Source organism: Epinephelus fuscoguttatus, linkage group LG23, assembly GCF_011397635.1.
Source record: "Epinephelus fuscoguttatus linkage group LG23, E.fuscoguttatus.final_Chr_v1".
NCBI classification, from domain to species: domain Eukaryota; kingdom Metazoa; phylum Chordata; class Actinopteri; order Perciformes; family Serranidae; genus Epinephelus; species Epinephelus fuscoguttatus.
This window is the reverse complement of record NC_064774.1, coordinates 13,332,904-13,355,772: the sequence shown is the minus strand read 5'-3', so window position 1 is coordinate 13,355,772 and position 22,869 is coordinate 13,332,904. Positions and strand designations below refer to the sequence as shown.

General features: G+C 40.4%; 3 protein-coding genes across 4 annotated transcripts in view; 2 read left to right on the top strand and 1 right to left on the bottom strand.

The window, feature by feature from the left end:
* Nucleotides 1-10,546, top strand: part of slc7a8a (solute carrier family 7 member 8a) — a 28,787-nt gene extending 18,241 nt beyond the window's left edge. The window contains exons 4-11 of one of the 2 annotated variants that reach the window (XM_049568108.1): nt 1,518-1,643; nt 2,539-2,692; nt 3,309-3,432; nt 3,668-3,771; nt 4,686-4,782; nt 4,935-5,084; nt 5,246-5,423; nt 6,836-10,546. In XM_049568108.1, coding sequence (XP_049424065.1) covers nt 1,518-1,643; nt 2,539-2,692; nt 3,309-3,432; nt 3,668-3,771; nt 4,686-4,782; nt 4,935-5,084; nt 5,246-5,423; nt 6,836-6,990 — 1,088 coding nt within the window. In that variant the 3' untranslated portion in view covers nt 6,991-10,546. Of the gene's footprint in view, nt 1-1,517; nt 1,644-2,538; nt 2,693-3,308; nt 3,433-3,667; nt 3,772-4,685; nt 4,783-4,934; nt 5,085-5,245; nt 5,424-6,835 lie in introns of those variants that run through there. The other variant, XM_049568109.1, reaches the window with a different exon arrangement.
* Nucleotides 10,547-10,609: 63 nt separating this feature from the next.
* On the bottom strand, nt 10,610-13,347 carry nedd8 (NEDD8 ubiquitin like modifier). Its single transcript, XM_049568114.1, has 4 exons — nt 12,984-13,347; nt 12,808-12,855; nt 12,636-12,718; nt 10,610-12,273 (listed from the first exon to the last, which is right to left on the bottom strand). Exons 1-4 carry the CDS (start codon nt 12,999-13,001, stop codon nt 12,147-12,149), a joined length of 276 nt encoding a protein of 91 aa, XP_049424071.1. The 5' UTR covers nt 13,002-13,347; the 3' UTR covers nt 10,610-12,146.
* Nucleotides 13,348-13,444: 97 nt separating this feature from the next.
* gmpr2 (guanosine monophosphate reductase 2) lies at nt 13,445-21,007 on the top strand. Its single transcript, XM_049568116.1, has 10 exons — nt 13,445-13,543; nt 14,048-14,207; nt 14,511-14,626; nt 16,062-16,145; nt 16,246-16,419; nt 16,543-16,624; nt 16,827-16,933; nt 18,319-18,361; nt 18,457-18,616; nt 18,742-21,007. The coding sequence occupies exons 2-10, from the start codon at nt 14,117-14,119 to the stop codon at nt 18,929-18,931; spliced, it is 1,047 nt and encodes a 348-aa protein (XP_049424073.1). The 5' UTR covers nt 13,445-13,543; nt 14,048-14,116; the 3' UTR covers nt 18,932-21,007.
* The last annotated feature ends 1,862 nt before the right edge of the window (nt 21,008-22,869 follow it).

Here is a 22,869-nt window from a genome sequence, read left to right as displayed (position 1 = left end):
TTGGAGGGTTTTTTAGCCCCCTTACTGACAAACTATGCCGATATGGTTGGTACTAAAAAATGTCTTAGGTTGTCAAGTTTTATAAAATACCACTGCCTTCGGACAAGCTTAAAAATGAGCATGCCACAACCTCTGAAAAACAGTGATATCGGCCTCTAATTCTTTTTGCCAGGGGGGCCAGCAATTAAATCAGAGTGGCCATTGACTGGAATATTTACATCATGTTCTAAGCTGCATGGACGGGACTATCGTTATGATTTTTAAAAGTTACTCTTAGAACTAGAATCACTGAACCGTGAATATCAAATATCAATGGAAAGAAAACTACCACAGGTAAGACATGAGGTGTGCTGTTAGTGATAATGGGTGAAGTTCAGTATCACGGTGCAGCAACAGTCAAAGATCATGGCAGTGTTAAAATGTTAAGCCACGTCACACATGTTGAGATGTGCAGCTTCTAATCTTTCTCTACTCGCTGACCTCAGATCAGGTCACTTTCCGTCGAAATCCGTAGAAAAACGTAGCGCTTGTGACCTGAATTCTTGTGTCTTACAAGTTTATGCATGTCAGTAACCAGTTTCATAACTTCTTCTTCTTCTCTTGGGAAATAATCAGTTTGACTACTAAAAACAATGCAGTGACAGTTCCTTTTGCCGAACATTATTCCATCCAAGGCGAAACAGGCTGCAATGTAACCACTAAGTGTATGTGTGCACCGTCAATTTATGTCCACTAAATGTGCTTGTTTTTGCCACTGACAGGCTCAGATTGCTACTTTAAGTGTCTTACAATATTATTTCAATGATCCCTACAGAGATAGACCTTTTTGTTAAAGGGTACGAACCTTTTTGTTTAAACAGAAACAGTCCCAAAGTTGCTATCGCTAAACCCACCAGACTCCATTTAAATAAACAATAACTTTATCCTTGTAAAACACACTTCATTCAGAGTCAACAGAAACAAAATAAAACTCACCAAGAGCATCCTGGTTTATCTTTCCACTGTTCCAGCAATCACCGATTCAGGTTTGGTTGAAATAAACCCTTAATTCATCCAGTTAGATGTGAAAATATGTCGGCTCTATACATGCTAAAATGACCGTTTATTTCAATGGAGTCTGGTGGGTTTGGCGATGGTGATTTCGGAGCTGAGTCTGATTAAACAAAAAGGGTCTTACTCTTGAACAAAAAGGTCTATCTCTGTTGGGATCCTTTCCGTAAGGTTGCCAAACACTTATAATAATAATCTGAGCCTATCAGTGGCAAAACAAGCACTTTTAGTGGACATAAATTGATTGTGCACAAATGCTCTTCACGGCTGCCGTCTTCAGCCCTGTCACTTAATACTGAACCAGTTTGTTGATCCCATTAGTCACTTTGTCACAAAAATATAGAATAAAAGGTTCCAATCTGAAAAATACGGAGTTACATGAACAGGAAGCACAATTTGAAAACTGGATTTGAAGGAGTAATATGAGCACTAACTCTGTTTTACTGTTGTTTTTTTTGTGCATCTAGTGCTGCTGACATGGGTGAACTGCTCCAGTGTGAGGTGGGCCACCAGGGTGCAGGACATCTTCACTGCCGGCAAGCTCCTGGCCCTCGCCCTCATCATCATCATGGGCATTGTGCAGATCTGCAAGGGTAAGCTCCCTGAATGCATACATCCGTACATTCCACCTCTTTCTGGTGCCTATGTGTGAAAGTCACAAAAGTCAAACACTCGCGGTCACTGGGGGCACCTTCGGCCAAGTGGGACAGTATAGACTCCCCATGGACACTGCAGGGGTCAGTGAGTTTCTAGGGGCCCCTTTTGGTTTAAACTCACATTGCCAATATCAACACGCCTGTGCGGGTTTGCTGTCACAACATGGCTGAGGGCCAGTTGTTACAGGGGCCACAGAGAGTAGGCCCCTGAAAAAACAAAATGGGGATTTCTGTGCGAGCGTTTGAAGTTAAATGAAGAGCCCAGTGGCTGATTCGATGGGAGACTTTGGGTCATATATGAGGGACGGTATGTCAGAGTAGAAATACTTTAATGCTCTCTGAAAACATGCCTCAAGAAGGGATTTCAGGAAAAATGTAATGACAAAGGAGAAGATGGACGGTTTAGACATTTACCCTCAGAAAACACAGTGTTTGATAATCTCCCAGTGGGAGCTCTGGAGATCACAGTGGATTTTACAAATAAGTCACATTACAGGGTTTGGGGGAATGTCTTTTACCTGTTTTACACACGCTGATTGCATAAGATGATGGTTTTCAGCTGGGTTTCCTTCACAACAAGCCCAAAACTTTAGTTTGTTTACCCCTACAGCAAAACAACATCAGGAAACCCAAAAGAAATTCTCAGAAACACACCGACTTACTTATGTAAGGGACAGAAAACCCGAAATAAATGAGACAATTTTGATGGATAATTAGGATGAAAAGACAAATTGTTGGTATTTTGAAACAACAAAAGATGAAAACGGTGGATTTTTCATTTACAAAAAGCTGCAGCACCAAACTAAATCTGCATTATCTTCTCCTCCTGCAGGACAGTACTACTGGTTGGAGCCGGCCAATGCCTTCGAGCCCTTCCAGGACTATGATGTGGGTTTGATAGCCTTAGCCTTCCTACAAGGCTCCTTCGCCTACGGAGGGTGGAACTTCCTCAACTACGTCACGGAGGAGCTGGTGGACCCCTATGTGTAAGACTCTTTATTCTGCTTGTCATAGCTCTAGTCATATTTTGTTGAAAACCCCTTTCCCACAGTACTGAATGGCTCATTGCCAAAGGAATAAAGCTTTTAAAGAAATACTTCAGCCCCCAAATGATCTTTAACATTATTATGATCATATCAGTTACTTATTCCATGTTAGGCTGAATTCATGACAAATTCACAAATTCAACACAGTGCGAGTAACTGATGTAGAAATGGTCATTTGGGGGTGAAGTATGCCTTTGAAGCTGCTCTTAGCTTTTTCAGTGATTAGCGGTCGCACACTGACTAAGCTTTCCAGTTTAATCCTTTTTCTTAAAGCACTCTGAATTTATTTAACTTAGCATGGGATAAATTCTCACCATCATTCCCAGTGCCTTGCTCCTGACCTAGAAACATTTCTGGAAGAATAAAATGGTTTATTTCTTAATTTCCTCTGCATTTTCTGTCTTTCTAACAATCCCACATTCATTTTAATAACCTCAGTATCCATTAATTCACCTCCCCTAAGGTACCATTTTTAATTTCCTTCTTTAAATCCCCCCATGTACCTCCCTCTCTTTAGCTTTCCTCTCTTAAACAATGCTGTTTCTATCATCTCCAGGAACCTTCCCCGTGCTATCTTCATCTCCATCCCCCTCGTGACCTTCGTTTACGTCTTTGCCAACATTGCCTACGTCACAGCCATGAGTCCCCAGGAGCTGCTCGCCTCAAACGCCGTTGCCGTGGTGAGTATCTCAGAGAATGACGCAGGGTGATTCTGTGACTTCATTCAAACACATGTTGCTATAGTAGAACGACGCCCTCTAGTGAGTCAGACGTGTTGGTTTTGTACCTCAGTCATTGCATTGTAGTAGTGAACACATGATGAAATAAGCATCTAACTACCCACCTGTGTGTCTGCCTCCTGTCCCTCCCTCTCATCCAACCTCTAACCTCCATCCTCCCGCTCCTCCATCCCAGACGTTTGGTGAGAAGCTGCTGGGAGTCATGTCCTGGATCATGCCCATCTCTGTGGCTCTCTCCACCTTCGGGGGAGTCAACGGTTCCCTCTTCACCTCTTCGCGGTTAGTTCGTAACAACTTTCAGTACTATGTGTGGGCAGTGCACCAGCTGCCATCACAGCGCCTCTAATAAATGCTGTAAATACTATCTTGTGCACTGGTTTTCAATTAGGGTGTCAGGATCATGAGATAAATCTAAGGGATGTTGAGATGATTAACGAGATAGGAAAGAAAATGTTTAAAATAAACTTAATAAATAGTAAATATACATCAACAAAATGTGGGGATTCTGGATTAAAACTGTCACCAGATAATAAATATAATTATTTTGTTAAATAAAATATTTATATTTGAAGCTAAATAAAATGAAATTAATTAAAATAATAATAAAATAAAATAAATTAAATTAAATTAAATTAAATTAAGTTAAATTAAATTAAATTAAATTGAATTTAATTAAATGAGATTCAATTCAGTTCATTCAATTCAATTTTCCTCCCAAAAAATGCATAGCCAATGTCTACCATGTAGCACAACACAATGTGAAATGGGGTAAAGAAATGCTCTAATTAAGAGTGGGTCTATATAACACTCCAAATACGCTGCACCTGTCATATGTTTATTTCAGTCTTTTAAATACTGTTAACCTATTTATTGTAATTATTGAAGATCCTATTGATTTTATTTTGTCTTTTAATTTCTGTTTACTTTTTTACTTTTTTTTGTGAGATAATACTGTCATAGCACCATTCTGTGTTCTTTGTATTATTTGCCTGTATTAATAATAGGGAAAAAAATAACATGCAATGAACAATAAAGAAGAAACATAACAACCCTTAATGGTAGCAGACATATTAAACATCTCCTTAACACTTTCTAGTCTTTTATTTTCATCATATAACATGTGGACGTACTGCAGACTTAAATAATGTCTGTGTATGAATTAACTGACTCCTTTGTATCTCTGTCTTTCTCAGACTGTTCTTTGCTGGAGCCAGAGAGGGCCACCTCCCCAGTCTGCTGGCTATGATTCATGTGAAACGCTGCACTCCCATCCCTGCTCTGCTCTTCACTGTGAGTACCGCTCTCACTTCTACACTATATTATCGCCTTCAGACAAGTTGGTTTCCGTCCCTTGTGATACTCAGAAAAACCCTCAAGCTGCAGACAAACCACAGTCTATCACACTTTCTGTCTCTAACCATCCTTACCGTCTTCCTCCCCAGTGCCTGTCTACCCTGCTTATGCTGTGCACCAGTGATATGTACACCCTCATCAACTATGTGGGCTTTATCAACTACCTCTTCTACGGAGTCACTGTCGCTGGGCAGATTGTCCTGCGTATTAAACAGCCTGACATTCACCGACCAATCAAGGTGTGTTTGTGTTGTGTTTTTGCAGCCATTAAAGCGCATTTCATACAAAAATTCACAAAAGATTAAAAATAAAGGATGCAAAAAGTGGAAATATTATCCAAACCACCAAATGGTCATCTCTACTTGAGTGTAATACACTGTGTCTTTATTCTCTCTTACAGATCAGCCTAATCTGGCCAGTCATTTACCTCATCTTCTGGGCCTTCTTGCTCATCTTCTCCCTTTACTCCGAGCCTGTGGTGTGTGGCATCGGCCTGGCCATCATGTTGACCGGCGTCCCCGTCTATTTCCTGGGAGTCTACTGGGACAATAAGCCACAGTGCTTTGATGCCTTTGTTGGTAAGTCCTGGGCTGTGTCCTGTTGAGACAGCAACTTTAAAATACCAAATCGTTGATCTAAATTTGGACGGTCAGTTTTCTAATAAACAGCTGTCAATAGCAAATCAGAGCTGTACCCTTTTTTAGTTGTATTGTAAGCTACATTACCAGGGTGTATTTGTGTATGGTGTACATCTATTGTGTGAAGTGTATTTAATTGTATTTCCATATTTGTAGTGTATTGTAGTTTTATGACTGAAATCTGTATATTTTAATTAAACTGTACATAAAAAGCCCAGCTAGGGACAAGAGTTGAAAGTTAACATTAACTATAAACTTGTTAATTTGCATTGTCCCCATCAAAGAACCCAGATAAATTCAAACTAATTTGCTTTCTTGCCAAGAGTTAGATGAGAAGATTGACACCACTTACATGTCTGTATATTCAATATGGAGCAAGAACCAGGAGACAATTAGCTTAGCTTAGCATAAAGACTTGAAGCAGGGGAAACAGCTAGCCTAGCTCTTTTTCTGAAGATTTAAAATGCCTGCCACCACCTCTAAAGCTAACTCATTAGTACTTTTGCTTAGTAAATACTAAAATAGACATGTACAAACAACAATTTAGGGGTTTAGAGGGAGTTACACGGTGTAGCTATTCTTTCTGGTTAGCATATATTTGAACTAGCCAGGCTAGCTGTTTCCCCCTGCTTCCAGTCTTTAAGCTAGGCTAAGCTAAGCTAACTGCCTCCTGGCTCTCCCTCCATACTGAATTGCTGCGTTCAGTTGGAAATTGTCACAATATGCTTGGGTTCAACAGGCTAATACATGAGTCCACTGCTGCTAGGTAATGGCGACATGGATGCAACCTTTGGTGTCTAGGAGCTACTGAGGCTAACAGTTTAGCAAGCTAGCAAGCGGTTCATGTAATGCTCGTCAAAGATGAAGCCTCATACATTTTATGAAATTACACAGAAAAACTCTATGACTTAAGTACCGCAAAATTAACATTCATGTCCTTTGCTACCTTTAAAAATGTCAGCAAACACGTCTCAACTCGTGAAGTCAGTGCTTTCAGAAAATTGTTTCTTTGGAGGCTGCGAATATGGGGGATAGTTCATATAGACTCTTCTTGAGAAACACGAAATATATCATTTTAAGGTAGCAAGAGAGTGGTGTCAACATTTTCTAACTTTTGGCAAGAATACGTATAGTAGTATTTCCTAAAATGGAAGTATTCATCAACACGTTTAACACTTAAAACACTAAAAATGGTGATTTATTGGTGTGACACTTAATTGAATTTTAATTATTTGCCCTAGGAAAAGTTACACATCCAAGTAAAAACTTTCTCTTCATACGTTACATGCATACTGTGTCATTTGAAAGCCCATTACCGCCCATGTCCTGAAACTCTTTATCTTGTCTTCCAGATAAAATGACATACCTGGGCCAGAAGTTCTGCGTGGTGGTTTATCCAGCCACAGGATCTAGTGACGGGAACGGAGATGAAGGAGAGGAAATGAAGGAGGCCAGGTCTCCGCTGTCCAAGGAGGACAGTGACAACCACAAGTCAGCGGACTGCTAAAGTCTTACTCTACCACCTGCCCCAAAATAAACAGACATATGCAGACGCACACGTGGGTGCACACAAACACACGTGCATACACCACAGTCTGTAGTGGATTTACTGATCAACACATGGGCCCCCCCCCCCCCCCAACTTTGTCTTTCATATTTTTATTTGGTTTTATATCAATCAATAATTTAAGTGCCAAATATAGCGTGAGGTATTTAGAGTAATATGACCCCAAACTTTTCAGTCTGGGGTCCTTCACAAGTGCAATAAAGAAAGGCTAGCACCTTCCAACTCCTCCATGAATGCTTAAACAAAAACATTTACCACTAATTGTCCTGCTTCTCTTCTGACACACACTCCCTGCACACTCCTACTGTAAGAGCGTTATCTTTTTTTAAAATTTTTATCAAAAGACTCTTATTGTACTGTGATGGCTACGCAAACTTTTTCTTTGTTTTGTTTTTCTTGACATTGTAAATGTTGCTTTCAACACACCAAAGCTGTATTTTTGATCGTCAAAGCAGAAAATCAGATTCAGATCAAGTCATTTCAAGTTGTGAAGTACACTAAGTACTGTGTTTTGTTTTTAAAGGTGACTGTGATTCCGAAATATTTTATCTTTTGTAATTGTGATAATTGTTTATATCATTTGACTTTGTTGTTATGCTAGTTTTAATATGTTAATTTTAGATTTGTTGATATTTTTTTTCTATTCAACGTCATATACATCTGGGCCTATTTTTTTACTCTTGTGGAGGCGTACACCTGAAAGCTGATGTGTGAGTTGTAGTTTGTATCGGTAAATGGTGCACAGTTCTTGTTAATTGCCTTAATTAGAATATAGTCTGTACTGTGTCACTACAGCTTTGTTTTGACAGTAAATCCTCGTACTTCGGGATAGTTTAACATTTTATGGAAGTAATAAAAAAACAACAAAAAAAAGTGTATACTAGTATGGACACTACACTGATAATTAACCCGTTAAAACTGCAAGTCCAGCACGGACACATGAAAGAACATCATAGGCAAGACATGATAGTGTTCACCACCACATTTGCATTGTTTGTGTGCAAATCCCTACACCGACACATGTGAATGCCTGTGTGATTTTTTATTTTTTAAAGAGGCATTGATTGTCTTACATGTTTTACGAAAAAAGTATTTTTGTAGCTTGCCATCTAGCTGTTTAAATGTTTTTGTTCTTTATTTAGGTTATTGCCGAGCCCCTAAAGTCCTGAAAGGTGACATTTTTTACAAGTTAACTAATTTGTGGGAACAAGTTATTAAACTTGTGGTAAAGAGTTCATTATTTGGTGAGCATATATACCTTGGGGGAACAAGTTAATTATCTTGTGGGAACAAGTTAATTAATTTGTGGGAATGAGTTAATTATCTTGTGGGAACAAGATCATTAACTTCTTTTTAGAACTTGTGGAAACAAGTTAATTATCTTATGGGAACAAGTTAATTATCTTGTGGGAACTAGTTATTAGCTTGTACTCACAAGATATCATTCTTGTGAGAAAAAGTTAATTAATTTGAGGGAATGAGTTAATTATCTTGTGCGCACAAGTTATTAAACATGTGGGAACAAGTTAATTATCTTGTGGGAACAGGTTAATAATTTTGTGGGAACAAAATCATTAACTTGTGGGCACAAGCCTTTAACTTGTGGAAACAAGTTAATTATCTTGTGGGAACTAGTAATTGTCTTGTACTCACAAGATACTAATCTTGTGGGAAAAAATTAATTATGTGATGAGCATAAGTTATTTACCCTTGAGGGAAAAAATGAATTATCTTCTGGGAACAAGTTAATTAATTTGTGGGAACGAGTTAATTATCTTGTGGGCACGTTATTAATCTTGTGGGAACAAGTTAATTACTTGGTGAGCATAAGTTATTTACCTTGGGGAAAAAAGTTAATTATCTTGTGGAAACGAGATAACTAACTTGTAGGCACAAGTTATTTGTCTTCTGGGAACAAGTTATTTATCACTGGGGACAACCAAATTACCTTGTGGGCACAAGTTAATTATCTTGTGGGAACAAGTAAAGATTATTTACTTGTTCCCACAAGACAAATAACTTGTGCCTACAAGGTAATTAGGTTGTCTCCGATGATAAATAACTTATGTGCACAAGATAACTTCTTCTCACAAGATTATTACTTGTTCCCACAAGACAGGCTTTATTACCTTCTATGTACAAGACGGGACATTTAGGGGCTCCGTAAGTTGTAGAAATTAGAGCTTTACATTAAAAAAAAAAAAAAAAAAATCAGCTATTTTTTTGATTCATAAAACTCAGTAGAAGAATTTTTTAGTGCAATATTAGTATAGACACCAGCAAAAAAACTGAACCCTGAATGAATTCATTCTGTGTCGTCTGGTTATAGTTATGTATCTATGCTATATATTAAAGTAACAGTACACCTGCAAACATTAACACACATTATGTACTCTTGTCTTTATATAATCTATCGCTGTCTCAGGGCATCCCCACTGCCTTCTGCACATACACTGCCTGAAACCTTCAAACCTTGAAAATTCAACCCATTTAACTGGTTGCCTCTTTGAAATCCAGTCTGTTAGTGCTGAATGTACTGGTGCTTATAGATATTTATTTCCTCAGGAGTCTCAATCTTATAAGTGATCCCAAAAAAACAGAGGACATGTGAATCGTTATATCAAGACAGTATCATTTAAGTTCGGCCAGTATTGTGCGGGTTTCTTGTGTTAAGGGTAACAGGGTGTCTGTGATGTCTTTACAAGTACAATGATTGTGTTTTGTGCCTGTATGGTTATTGTGTATTTACAGCATACACAGATGTCATGGCAGTCTGTCTATTGTCTTTTAGTAAATAAAAACCACTGACTAAGGTTTGAATTTGTAATTCAGGGCCTCATTTATATATGTAAGAAAATGCTCCCTGTTTTTATCTTCACCCTGCTATGCGATCATTTCAAAGTATGTGATTAAACTCTTCCTACGTCAAGACACCATCCTCAGTTTTCTGACATGAACCTTCACATTTCCCAGCAAGACCGTAACTGTACATAAATGAGGCTTGAAAAAGCTTCCACCTCAGAAGTCAAATGCTGCAACTTCATGTGATATGACAGTGTAATCTGTGCAGACTTGGAGCTTCACCTGGTTAACTGTTTAAAATCGTAAGTGTAACAATGCTGATTTTGTTCTGACTCACTTCCCTGCTGCTCAAGGTTCCCTTTCAAGCTGCAACCTCCAACGTCTTGCTTTAATTCAGACCAAAACGAGCCTTCGATGTGGGGGAAATGTGAAGTTTTCTATGTTGTAACAGTCATGCATACTACTAATCCAAGCAATACATCATCGCACTCCAACACTCTGCCTGATAAGAATGTTATTTCCAAATCATTTTGTGTACACATTGGTCTCTAATTTGAGTTGCAGTTTGCAGTCTACCTACCATCCTGAGAGCCATTTTGAGGTCTCTCAAACTTAAGTCTATTTTTGTGTTAAACTGTAAATGTACATATCGGTGGTGAGTGTGTGACAAGAATAAAAAAATACATAAGAATGTTCTCGTCTCCTTTGTATATCCGTTTTAAACATCTCCAAATGTATTTATGAAGAACACAAAATGGCATTTTTAAACTTAAGTTTATTCTACAGACAGCGTAGGTCCATGTCACATGATTCTGTACACACTAAAATGGGGTGGGGCTTACGTCTCTGAATACACAAACAAAACCTAACATCAATATCCATATACACTGAGGCCAATGTCAGATTACACCGTGGCTGCCATGTTCCTTGTTTTCTTGCACAAGTAAAATGCGCTCAAATTGCTCTAAACTAAATTCTAATACAATTACAGAACATTGTTCTGCTGAATGGGCACTCTACTTGTGAAGCAGGTGTAAAGCAAACTGTGAACATGATTTAGAAGTTGTGGCAGGAAGTTTTCCTACACACACAGCAACGTTTTCTCTTATAGGATCACACTGACATTTAGTGAAATGCCCTTAGTCACTTATTCTCTTCTAACTTCCAGTCAAAAAGTCATGTATTTCCTAAAATGTCAAACTATTCCTTTAACTACGCTGTTGTCCATCTACAACCCTATTGTCAGAAAAAAAAAAGTCGACATTTATGCTGACCACAAATGTGTTACATTTGCACGTTATTATGTAGGGGATAACTTTGTGATTCAACAACACAGTGGTTAACATTAGGTTATGTTTAGGCACAAAAATCACTCACTTGTGGTTCGGAAAAGATCATGTTTTGGCTTAAAAATAGTCTGTTTTAGGAGCACAATCCAAGCTGGAAAAACAACAACAGGTTGCTACAAAACACCGTCACGTAGTGCCTAAAAAACGCTGGAAAAACAGCAATGACTCACTAAATCACAACCAGTTTTGTTCATTGTTAAGCTCAAACAGTGATCTGCAGCTTGGAAAGCGCCCTGTTTTAGCGTCACGCTATTTATCATCCCCTCAACTTCCTGATGACAAAGTCAGCTCATATACCACTTCACTTTAGAAACGTTGATATAATGGGTAAGAGCGTGCAAATGTAACAAATGTGTGGTTTGCAATGGGTGCTTCACAAATGAAAGTGACCTTTGATATACTGATACACCCATGAGCCTCTGATAACTGAATAAAACATGAAAGAGGCAGAAAAAGTAAACCCTTAAACTCTGAAGGCAAAGACTGTAATCCAGGGATGAGCTTCCATGAAGCATCTTCACGCTACAATTATCTCTGTAACGAAGATAGATTCTTACATGCAGAGCCGCAGAAAGAGACAGAAAGTGATTGAAAACTGAACAGTGCAGTTTTCAGTAGCAGCCAAATTAGCTCTGGATTATAAATCTTTAGCCAAAGCTTTGTTTCATTCTGAAAGTAACTTTGCCTTATTGGCCAGGGCAGCTTTTAATATGTGGAGTGTCTCACCATGGCATTGTTTCAGGTGGGGGAAGTGTTTGCAGCCAACACGTTTCTGGCTGCAGGTGAAGTGGCTGCCACAAGTAGAACCTGATCTAACTCTTCCTATCAACGGCTCTGTGTTGCTTACAATGCCGCTGGTGACTCCACAACTGGTGGCCGAGTGTCTTCGCTGCATCCGCTTGGTGTAGGCATTGCAAAAGGCTAAGGCATGTTTCCAAGTGTCGGCTACAACGCAGGCTTGGAGTATGGGCTTCTGGGAGAGCGCAGCGCCTGTCCTCCTCGCAGGGCGAGCACCAGATGGAGAACAGAGCCTCCTTGGATTTTGTAGTCTGCTGCTGTTTTCTCATCGTTCCTGAGAATAAAGACAAAGGGGAGGGAGAAATCCTTCTATGATAAATATTTAAAAAGGGGTCTTTATTCTAAACTGAAAAGGCAGGATGCTGCAGTTTGTAACAAGCAATACTAAAACCATAAAGAGTAAGCTGTGAATTAGTTAGGTGAAAAAAGATGAGTCTGGCTCACTGATGTGTTTTAAGTGTTTTTTGACATCAATGGATGTATATGGCACAGAGGATTTAGCTATATCAGGCTTTATAGGCAGTATTTGTTACCAGGATCAAGTCGTTGTTAGTGTTGTGGTTTGCATGAGATATGTTGACAATAAAACAATCCATAATATTAAGGCTGTGGATATAAAAGGCATCTTAATCTTACATCTGTTTCCCACTGTAGATCAACCTCTGCTGCTGCGGGGGGATCCCTTCTTTCTCCTCCACCCTTTCTTTGATCCGCTCCACCTGAAAGGGAAGTGGATGTAAAACATGTGTCAGTAACAGGTTCACATCAGCGTAAATTACATTATAGGAGTTAAAAGACATTTACATACCTTATCTGTGGGCTCTATGTCAATCTCTATCTCTTTACCTGTGAGTGTCTGGGATTAAAAACATTTCAGGTTACTGTTGAGCACATTATGACACTGGACACAACTCAGTAGTGATAACTAATCAAATGTTTAGCAAACTGTTAAACCGGGTTACTCGTTGTATTTGTTTGCCTTACCTTCACTTTAATCAGCATATTTGTTGATTTGCTTATTACCAAATAATTCGTAAGTATATGTTTATTCGTTAACTAGTTCATTAATTTGATATAAGATAATGATAATACTGTATTTTTTGTGAGGAAACTCGATATTCCCTTCCAAAAAAAAAATTCAACGGTCGTTTCCTGTGTTCCTCAGTGAATCCCACCGCCCCCTTGATTGTATGTCAACGGTTCCGCTTCGCTTTAATGTCGGACTTCGCATTTGCTTAATTCACCGTCGAAAAAAGCACAAAATATGCCCTTAAAAGTATCTTACACTAGCGTGAGTATCGCCACAACAAAAGCAACCCGACACTTGTTTCCTGAATATCGAAAACAAACCTTACGACACCAGCGCGACGTGCCCTAAAGCGACTTTTGCATTTGTAGTTTATTTCCGCGCTCCGCCAACTAGCTTAAGACGTTTAAAAACTACAAGGCGGCTGTCAGTTGGTGTCCGCCTCCGTAAAGCTTCCCGCGCGCACACCGGTGGAAAATCAGCGGCACGGAGCAAAATCAGCCACACTTTCCTAAAGGTGGGTACTTTATTTTGCTAAATATATAAGATAACTCAGTTATTTACTAATATATAGTTTTTGTTGAGGTAAGCAATGCTTTTCAAGTTAGTTAAAATGTGAGGCTTTAAACCGACGTAGCATAGCTAACCTTGAATTTTGACACCGAGGCTAAAGAAGCAACGCTGTTCAGATCTGTCTGGTGTGGTTTAGTGTGAATAGCATTAGCAGTAGCATTTTCAGTAGCGTTTAAACATATTGAAAGCTAGCTTGTGATAGCTTTATTACATTCCCACGTAGTTGTAATTACAGTTCAGGCTAATTTTGAGCTATCCTTTGATTGTGAGACGGATGTGTGCCCTTAATTACTGTCAGACCTTAACTTGAGCCATGCCTGATGTAACTCAGCTAATGGCATTTGCTGACCATATGTGAGTGTATTAAGGGTGGACAAGGGGGTGTAACAATGGGAAAAGACTGAGCTAAAAGCCAGCACCCTAACTCTGACCTCCCTCTCCTTCACAGATCCACATTATTGGACCAACTGCTCCAGTTCACTTTATTTTCTGTTACACAACCTGCCCTGTTTCCAAAATGCCTCGCATTGAGAATGACATCAAGCTGGACTTCAAGGATGTGCTCCTCCGTCCCAAGCGGAGCACACTCAAGTCAAGGAGCGACGTAGGTGTAACAGATGTGGAGTTTTTTTTTCCCACATTAAACCTGACTGACCTAAATACAGATGTTTCCATTATCTGAACTTTTTAGTCATCCATGGTAAGGTCATTTGAGTGAGCACACACCCATTTGGGAGTCCAGGGAAACATTCTAGCCCTCATTCACGTCTTACCAGCTGGTTAAAGAATTCAAGCAATGACCCTGAAGCCACAAAGCTGCGTCTGTTCAATAAAGGCTCCTGCTGCCCTGTGACTGCAGTAACACACTGTTCATCATTGCTATTGTTATTGTTCTGTCCTCCTGCAGGTAGACCTGCTGAGGAGCTTCATTTTCAGGAACTCCAAGGGCAGCTACAGAGGGATCCCCATCATCGCTGCAAACATGGACACTGTTGGGACCTTTGAGATGGCCGTGGCTTTGCATCCGGTAGGGGATGCGTCACATGGGATGTGCATAAACCACTCATTATCCAGCTCCGTAGAGTTATTATTTTCTCTCATACTGAGTGGAGTGAACCTAAATTCAGTCTAAGCAGTGAGCACTAAAATGCCTTATAATCCCTTTATTACATAGCAGGCTCATGTATGAGAACAGGCCAAGACTTTTCTTATTTACTTCATGAAAGACCACATGAAAACAAGTGGTGATCACGCCTTTTCAGTCATGTTTCCTAGATGCCAGGACTTAAAGGAGAGATTTGCCACGTTTTTAAAGCAATACAATCCTCTGTGCGTGCTGTATTGGTATCAAAAGCTGAGTTTTTCTGAGCTTTTCCTCTTGCAAAGCTTTATCACAGTGCCAGCATTCACCGGGAGTGTGCACAAGCTCTTCCCACTTTGGCTAGAAATACTTTCCAAACCTGTCCAGCATGTGGATGTGGGCGTTCTAAAGGAGGATCTGTTTACAGAAAATAAAAGTGCCTGAAATAAGCTACTACACTGTTTGACTTTTTTTTCCTATAGCAACAAACATGCCTTATTGTATAGTATAGTGCCTGGAGGCTGTGTATCACCACTCTAGCCAATAGCTTTTTTTTTTTTTTTTGGCTAAGACATAGTGTAAGGTGACAAAAATACTCACGCAAATGATCATCTGTCCACTTGATCTTGGTGGTCCAGGTTGTCTTTTTGAGTTCATCTGCAGGGTCTTGAACAAAGGTCTCCAGTGATTTTCCAACTGGCCTCCGTTAGCCCAACAATCAGTGATTGTCAATATATTCGTACACTTCATTCAGACTCCAGAGAAACACAAGAAAACTCAACAAATCAGTTGGTTTGTCTACGGTCAAACAATCATCAACTCTAGTTTGGTTAAAATGATGGCGGAGCAGTGACTCAGTCTCGTTCTTCGGAGGTAGGTGCAAAATAAAATGACAAAAATTGGCCCTCTTCCCTCGAAAAAAAGAACAAGCTGCAACGTATCAGGTAATCATTGAAATACTCGTCCAATAGTCCAACTATATTTTCCAACACACTTCTGTACAAGTGAGGAGCAAAACTTCAGACAGATGGAGATAGAACAGAAAAGTATTGGTGGCGTGTGGATCATCTTTTTTGTGTTCTTGTAATCATAACGAATGACGCAAACCGCTGTATGTCATAATTCAGGGTCCTCTTAGCCTTTTAGATCATCTTAGCTATCTTGATATAAAAACAAACAAACAAACAAACAAACCTACTCATATATTCATTTATTGTTTTGTTCATTCATCCATGCTCTCAGGTAGAATAGCAGCCCCTAGTGGCCATTAGATGTCATTGACGATGTGAACCATTTTTCAGTTGCCACACTTTGCTGTGTGTGCATCATGTCTCTGCATAAATATCTCAATTGCTCTGTTTTTTATTCTCTCTTCCACTAGTTCTCTCTCTTCACTGCAATTCACAAACATTACACCGTGGATGACTGGTTGGAGTTTGCAAAAAAGAATCCCGAATGCCTGAAGGTACTCAAAGTGCCAACTGAAGAATTATTATGTAACCCTTTATGTCAGGGAGTAATATTTATTGTAACACACGTCTTTCTCTTCTCTGTTTGTCTGGCAGAGTGTAGCTGTCAGCACAGGGACTGGGGAAGGGGACTTTGACAAGATTTCAGCCGTCGTGGCGGCGGTGCCAGAGCTGCAGTATATCTGCGTAGACGTGGCCAATGGCTACTCTGAACACTTTGTTCACTTCGTCAAAGATGTCAGGGAAAAGTTCCCCTCTCACACTATAATGGTATGTAAATGCCTGCCTGTAAACTGCAGTATACAGGGCTGAAAAGGGAAAATTTCACAAGTCCACATTTCTTGGATGAGTAATGAATAAAACATTTTTTTAATTTGTTGTTACTTTGCTCAGGCAGGAAACGTGGTGACAGGAGAGATGGTGGAGGAGCTGATCCTGGCTGGCGCTGACATCATCAAAGTAGGCATCGGACCAGGTGATTAAATTAACTTCACATACTTTCCTGTCTCTTCTTGTTGAGATGGATATTTGCTGTGTAGTAACACTCATTCATTATGCACATACAGATCAAACAGACCACAAACAGCTCTTGTATGTGCTGTTTCCTGTTTGCAAACCATGGAGTGCAGACCAGAAATGTTATGAGTCATCTCTTGCCTTTGTGTCTTCCTCTACAGGCTCCGTGTGTACCACCCGCAAGAAGACAGGGGTGGGGTACCCGCAGCTCAGCGCTGTGATCGAGTGTGCAGATGCAGCCCATGGCTTGGGCGGCCACATCATCTCTGTGAGTGATTCACAGTGATTTAATAATAATTTACATTTAGTTATTGTTGTCCAGAGTTATTGTTCAAGGCATAGTTTGGCATTTTGGAAAGTTATTATTTGTGTTCTTGCTGAGAGTAAGAACCCTGACACATCGAGCCGATGGTCTGCTGTCGGTCAGTGTCAGGTTGGTGAGTGTCTGGTGCCGCAGATTTTGTGGTGTCCTGCACCGTTGGCGCTAGTTAGCCTTTGTCTGCTTTTTTTTTTTTTTTTTTTTTAACCAATTCGGCATGTTGAAACATGTTGATTGGCAGTGCACCTTAGCACATGGGAAGAGAAACGGAAATGAGGAAAGTAAACAAACCACTGCTTAACTTAAGTCAAGAGGGCATGAAATCGACAACAAAAAACTTGTTATATTAGGTAAGATTATTCTTTTTAGCAATTGAGCTCTTTGCCATGAAAGGTTTGTAATTGTTTGTGTTATTGTTTGCTAGCGCACAGTGAATATCCTTGGTTCTTTGAAAATCGTGTTGTTAATGTGGTAACTGGCTAACTAGCATCTTGTGTCTGTCCTATCTGTCTTCTGGTTTCTCTTTTTTACCGACAAATACAGACTACTGCAGCCTGTTGGTATGGAGAGTTACTTCCTCTCACGCAGGTGCAGAACATACATGCTAGTTGGCTGTTGGCTGTAGTCTTTACGGTGTGTTCAGGTGCAACTTTTTGGCCTAGACACAGGCAATGTGAGGTGATGCAACAGTTGGCCTTTGTCGCCACTAGCACTTTGATGTCAGTTTGGTTTATTGGGCCTTTAGATGAGAAGATTGATACCGCTCTCGTGTCTGTGTGCTAAATGGGAAGCTGTAGCCAGTTAGCTTAGCAGTTTGGTTTATTGGGCCTTTAGATGAGATGATTGATACCACTCTAATGTCTGTGTGCTAAATGGGAAGCTGTAGCCAGTTAGCTTAGCTTAGCATATGGGCTTGAAACAGGAAACAGCTAGCCTAGTTCTTTCTGAAATCACCATATTCAGATATCTTCCCGTTTCCAGTTTTCATGCTTTATCCTAAGCTAACTGGCTAATGGTTTGAGGTTCATATTGATCATACCATCTAACTCCAGACAAGAACTGTTCCCTTAAACTGATACTTATAATAGAAACTATTGGTTAATCTATCTTTAATGTCTTTGGTTACCTCATAAAATAGCCTGTATAATGTTACTGTGTTTAACCCAGGGTTTCTCTTCTCTTCCCACGGTCAGTGTAGTTTGTTAGACGTTCATTTCACCCTGAGAATGTACAGCCTTATCTTGTGTTTCCAGGGTGTACGTGCAGCAGTGATAAACATACAGTCACACTCATAACATTGTGTTTTGTCTTCTCCTCTCATCTCTTTCACACAGGATGGGGGATGTACTTGCCCAGGAGATGTCTCAAAGGCTTTCGGTAAATTGCCGTGTTTTAAAGTTGCACTCATATTCCAACTACAGCGAGAATTCTTTCTGTCAAAAACAAGCTTCTCACTTTACGTTTGCTCCCAGGTGCTGGAGCGGACTTTGTGATGCTGGGTGGTATGCTCGCTGGCCACATGGAAAGTGGGGGAGAGGTCATTGAGAAAAACGGCAAGAAATACAAACTGTTCTACGGAATGAGCTCCGACACGGCGATGAAGAAACACGCAGGAGGCGTGGCTGAGTACAGGTCAGAGTCACAATTATTTTTGTGTGTAAAGGAAAAATACGCCGGCCTCTCTCATGTGTTTGAGGTGTGTGTGAGTTGTTTACACTGTCTCCTCTGAGAATAACCCCAGTGTGTTTCGCTTCCAGAGATTCAGAGGGCAATACAGTCGAATTACCTTACAAAGGTCCAGTGGAGGAGACAATACGTGACGTCCTGGGCGGGGTCCGGTCCACATGCACCTACGTTGGGGCAGGCAAACTGAAGGAGCTGAGCCGCAGGACGACCTTCATCAGGGTCACCCAACAGCTCAACACCGTCTTTGGCAACGACAGCTGAACACGCAGCTTGATCCTGCTTCAGGTCGAAGGATAAGTCTGCAACACTGCCCGACTCCCACATGTAGACACAAGCGAACAGGCATCCATATTAATACCTAAATACTGTCCTTTTTCTACCCTTATTGGTTGTGTTATCTGCATAAGCTAAGGTTCAATGCAATTTTGAGTATATTGGGTTTTCTGAATGTTAATTTTTTTTCATACAGTGCAGTGTTTCAGGGCTCAGAGTCTCTAGACAGTAAGATAAACATCTGCTGTCTCCTCGTTCCAATGCAAGCTCCTTAATTGTTCTTTTTATGCAAATCTGTTGTAGGTTTAAACAGAATCTACAACATGTGTCTGTGCTCTGTGTCGAGATCTTACTGTCAGCCTCTGTCACACACACACACACACACACACATACAAACATAGCAAATGTCTTAAATTATGTAGAAAGTACTAAATATGATGCAGCTGCTGAGGCTAATCGGAACTGTCTTTAGAAATGTAATCATTCCAACACTCTTTAAGTTTTGCACTTAAATGATCTGTAATTTAAGATTTAAATTAAATGTTGGTATTTTTTAGCACAAACAAAAATAATTGAAGTATTAAGAGAGCGCGCTGCAGCCGCACAGCAAAACAGTCTGCAGTGTAGTCCCTATGGGCAGTCGTGCACTGTTAATTCACATCCATTGAAAGTGCTTGTTTTTGCCACTAACAGGCTCAGATTGTTGATAATAGTGTCTGACAGCTTATGGAAGGGATCCCTACATAGATATGAAATCAGACTGCTTGTTATTGTGACCATATATTGCACAAGGAGAAAAATGGCTTTGAAATCTTAGAGGTTTTGTGTTTCAAGAAGAACAACGGAAGAAGCACAAGTGACAGTTGGAGAAAGGAGTTCCTGGAAGAATTTTCGGCATCACGGCTGAATATTTAGCTAATTTTTTTCGCTAACTGCGGAAAAAATCTGAGACTTGACGTTGAGAGAGACTTCTAGCTGCCCACCAATGTTGTTAGACATTGATATTTGGTTGAATTTAGGTTGTGACGCTGGGTGTATGGACAGTATCTAATGCCAATATTAATTTGACGTAGAACGCTGACGACAAGTAATCAAATTAACCAAAACTCAGTGTCTTCCAAACGTGTCTTGCCAACATCGTCTTGATGTAGGATAACATCCACATTTAGTTGTTAGGTATGGAGAACAACCCATCATCTGCACAACATTGTCACGTTAATGTCCACACAACATGAAATTCTAACGTCAGTAGACATTTAAAATGTTTCATTCATACACGGAGGTTAGACACAATAATAAACAGACTGGATCAGCAAAAAGTAGAGTTTCGGACGCTCATAATAACAATCTGAGCCTGTTCGTGGCAAACAAGCACTTCCAATGGACGTAAATTAACAGTGCAAACATGTCTTTAGTGGTTACAGTGCAGCAGCAGTTGTCTCTCAAGACTGGACCAATTTAAAATTTGTTGTCTCCATGAGTCACTTAGACATGAAAACATGGAAAAATAGGGCCCAGGTTCAAAAACACCAAAGTTTACCTTTAAGAGTCTAATATTTAGTTTCCGTTATTGTTCTACAGATATGTTTTGAAACTTGTGTCATACTTTTTAAGTCGTAGATGAATTTTGGGAGAAGATTTTATACATGGACCAGTATATGTTGACTGCTAGTACACCACTAGAGCACATGCAGTACATAGCCTTAAGTGCTGAATTCATAGCAGAGGTGTTCAAGATAGAAGTATTTGCAGCTTTTCTCCTCTCTTGTTCTAGCTGCTCTTGATCAGTACCAAAGTTTGTGTGGGCTTCTGTTAGTGGTGTGCACGTTTATATTATGATTTATTACAACCCTTAAATTACGGGGTCATTCCTTGGAGGTTTCACACCGTATTCTGGGGTATGGTTTCACTTCACACATTGTCTGTAGACACTCCATTCCAAGCTGTTTTTACATGATCTGTGCTGGTTTGTTTTCTCATCACATCTCGTCACATCGGTGTGAAACTGCAGTTTTTAAATTCACTCGTTTTAACCGGTCAATAAAAACATTCCACATCTTAAAAGTTTTCTGGCTTTATTATTGTTTGGATCATTCAGACTGTAAGGAAGCACAATGTGAGAGCAATGACACTTTCACCACCAGCAGGTGGAGACAAACACCTTCATCACACAGCCAGAAAATGCAGAGACATTACCAATACAACATAATGACAGGGTTGACTCGTGTACATTGTAAGTGACACCCAAAACAAAATAACAAACGTAAGACATGCAGCTGAAGTCATAACAATGCTTATAGTGCTAGATTGTATTTTGTACACTTTCCAGCATTGGCAGATTACTGATATTTGCAATAACAGCTCTATATTTTCATTTTAAAGCAACTTAACACTAATCAATAATATTTATTCTCATCCAGTGAAAGCAAAATATGTTATTACTGTTGATATTTGTAGCCATGCATTTCTTAGCTTTGTATAATGATTAGCAATGATCAGTGGTGTCCCAGTCATTACTGAAGTTCACAAACTACCTTTGTGAAGGATACTTCACCAATATATGCTCCGCAGGAACAATTAATATCTTCATACATGTTGGACCCTCTGGAGATAATCTTGCCACAGTGGCACTTCCTTCGCAGGCAGGGGACAGTTTGGACCTTCGTTGCTACATGAACAAAGGGGGCCAGGTCGCAGTTGTTGAGGCTCACCTTAATTGTGATTAATTCTTCTCTCTGGTGCCGTCCAGTTTTACTGAAGAAGGACAGTGAGGAAGCATCAGAGTTCCAAAACACCTCCACCACCTCAGGTAGTTTTACGGCCTCATCTCCATTTGTCATCTGTGTGATTAAAGGTCTAAGTGTTCTCTGCTGCCATGAACCATCATCATGGGCAGTCGTGAGAGAGCTGAGCTTGTAATCTTTGCAGCACAGACCATAGACATGTCCATACATCAAGTTCTGCGCAAACTGTTTGTCACATAAACCAATGGTCCAGTCAGGACAGGAAAGACTGACCACCCACCTTTGAAATTTAGGAGTTGACCTGGTACTACGGATTAGAAGAGTGGCAGAATATGGCTTTAGCCCCGAATAGAAAACCTTCCTCTTGTCTGTGGACAGTGACATGCCAGGGCCAAAATTCTGTGGTTCAAAGAACAGGTCTGAACTGGTATTGATGAGCTCCTGGTGGTTCTCTGGGTCAACCAGAGTCAACAAGGATCCCCAGAAGTGGCCTGCTTGCTCCACCATCTTTTCCCCATTCTGTTTGATCTCCTGAACCAGTTTGTCCCGATCACTGCCAGGCTCCATCCCTTTCCTCAGATCCACAGCCTTGGCCTTCTCCATATCCTGCTGTACCTGAGAATACATCTGCAGGAACCTGAAGGTGTCCTTCTCCTTCTGTGCTGCTTGCATGCTGCTCTTGCTGGTTTTGATGGACACCATACGGGCAGATACTGAACTCTGGACACTGGTCAGGGCAATGTCACGCAGATTAGTCACAGCCTCAATGAGGCGCACACTAGAGCGAGCCAGCTTCTCCCTCTCACTCTTCTCCCACTTCTCCAGACTCACATTCTCAGTTTTCACCTGTAGGTCCTGCTGCTCAGCGCTGAGCTTCTCCAGGAGCTCTTTGTGGGCTGTGGAGAAGGTCTTCATATTGTGCAGGCGGTGCTGGTCTTCAATGGCGCAGGAAACACACACACAGGTCATGTCATCCAAGCAGTAGTACTCCAGGAGTTTGCCATGTTGGGGGCATTTATTGGTGCCACCTAAAGTCGTAGGCTCAGTCAGAGGATGAGTTTGTAGTAACACAGGAGTGATCAGGTGGGCCTGGAGGTGCTGGACGCACATGGAGATCTCACATTTCATGCAGGTCTTCAGTGCTGGTTTCCTGTCCTCCCCTATGCACATGTCACAGAGGAC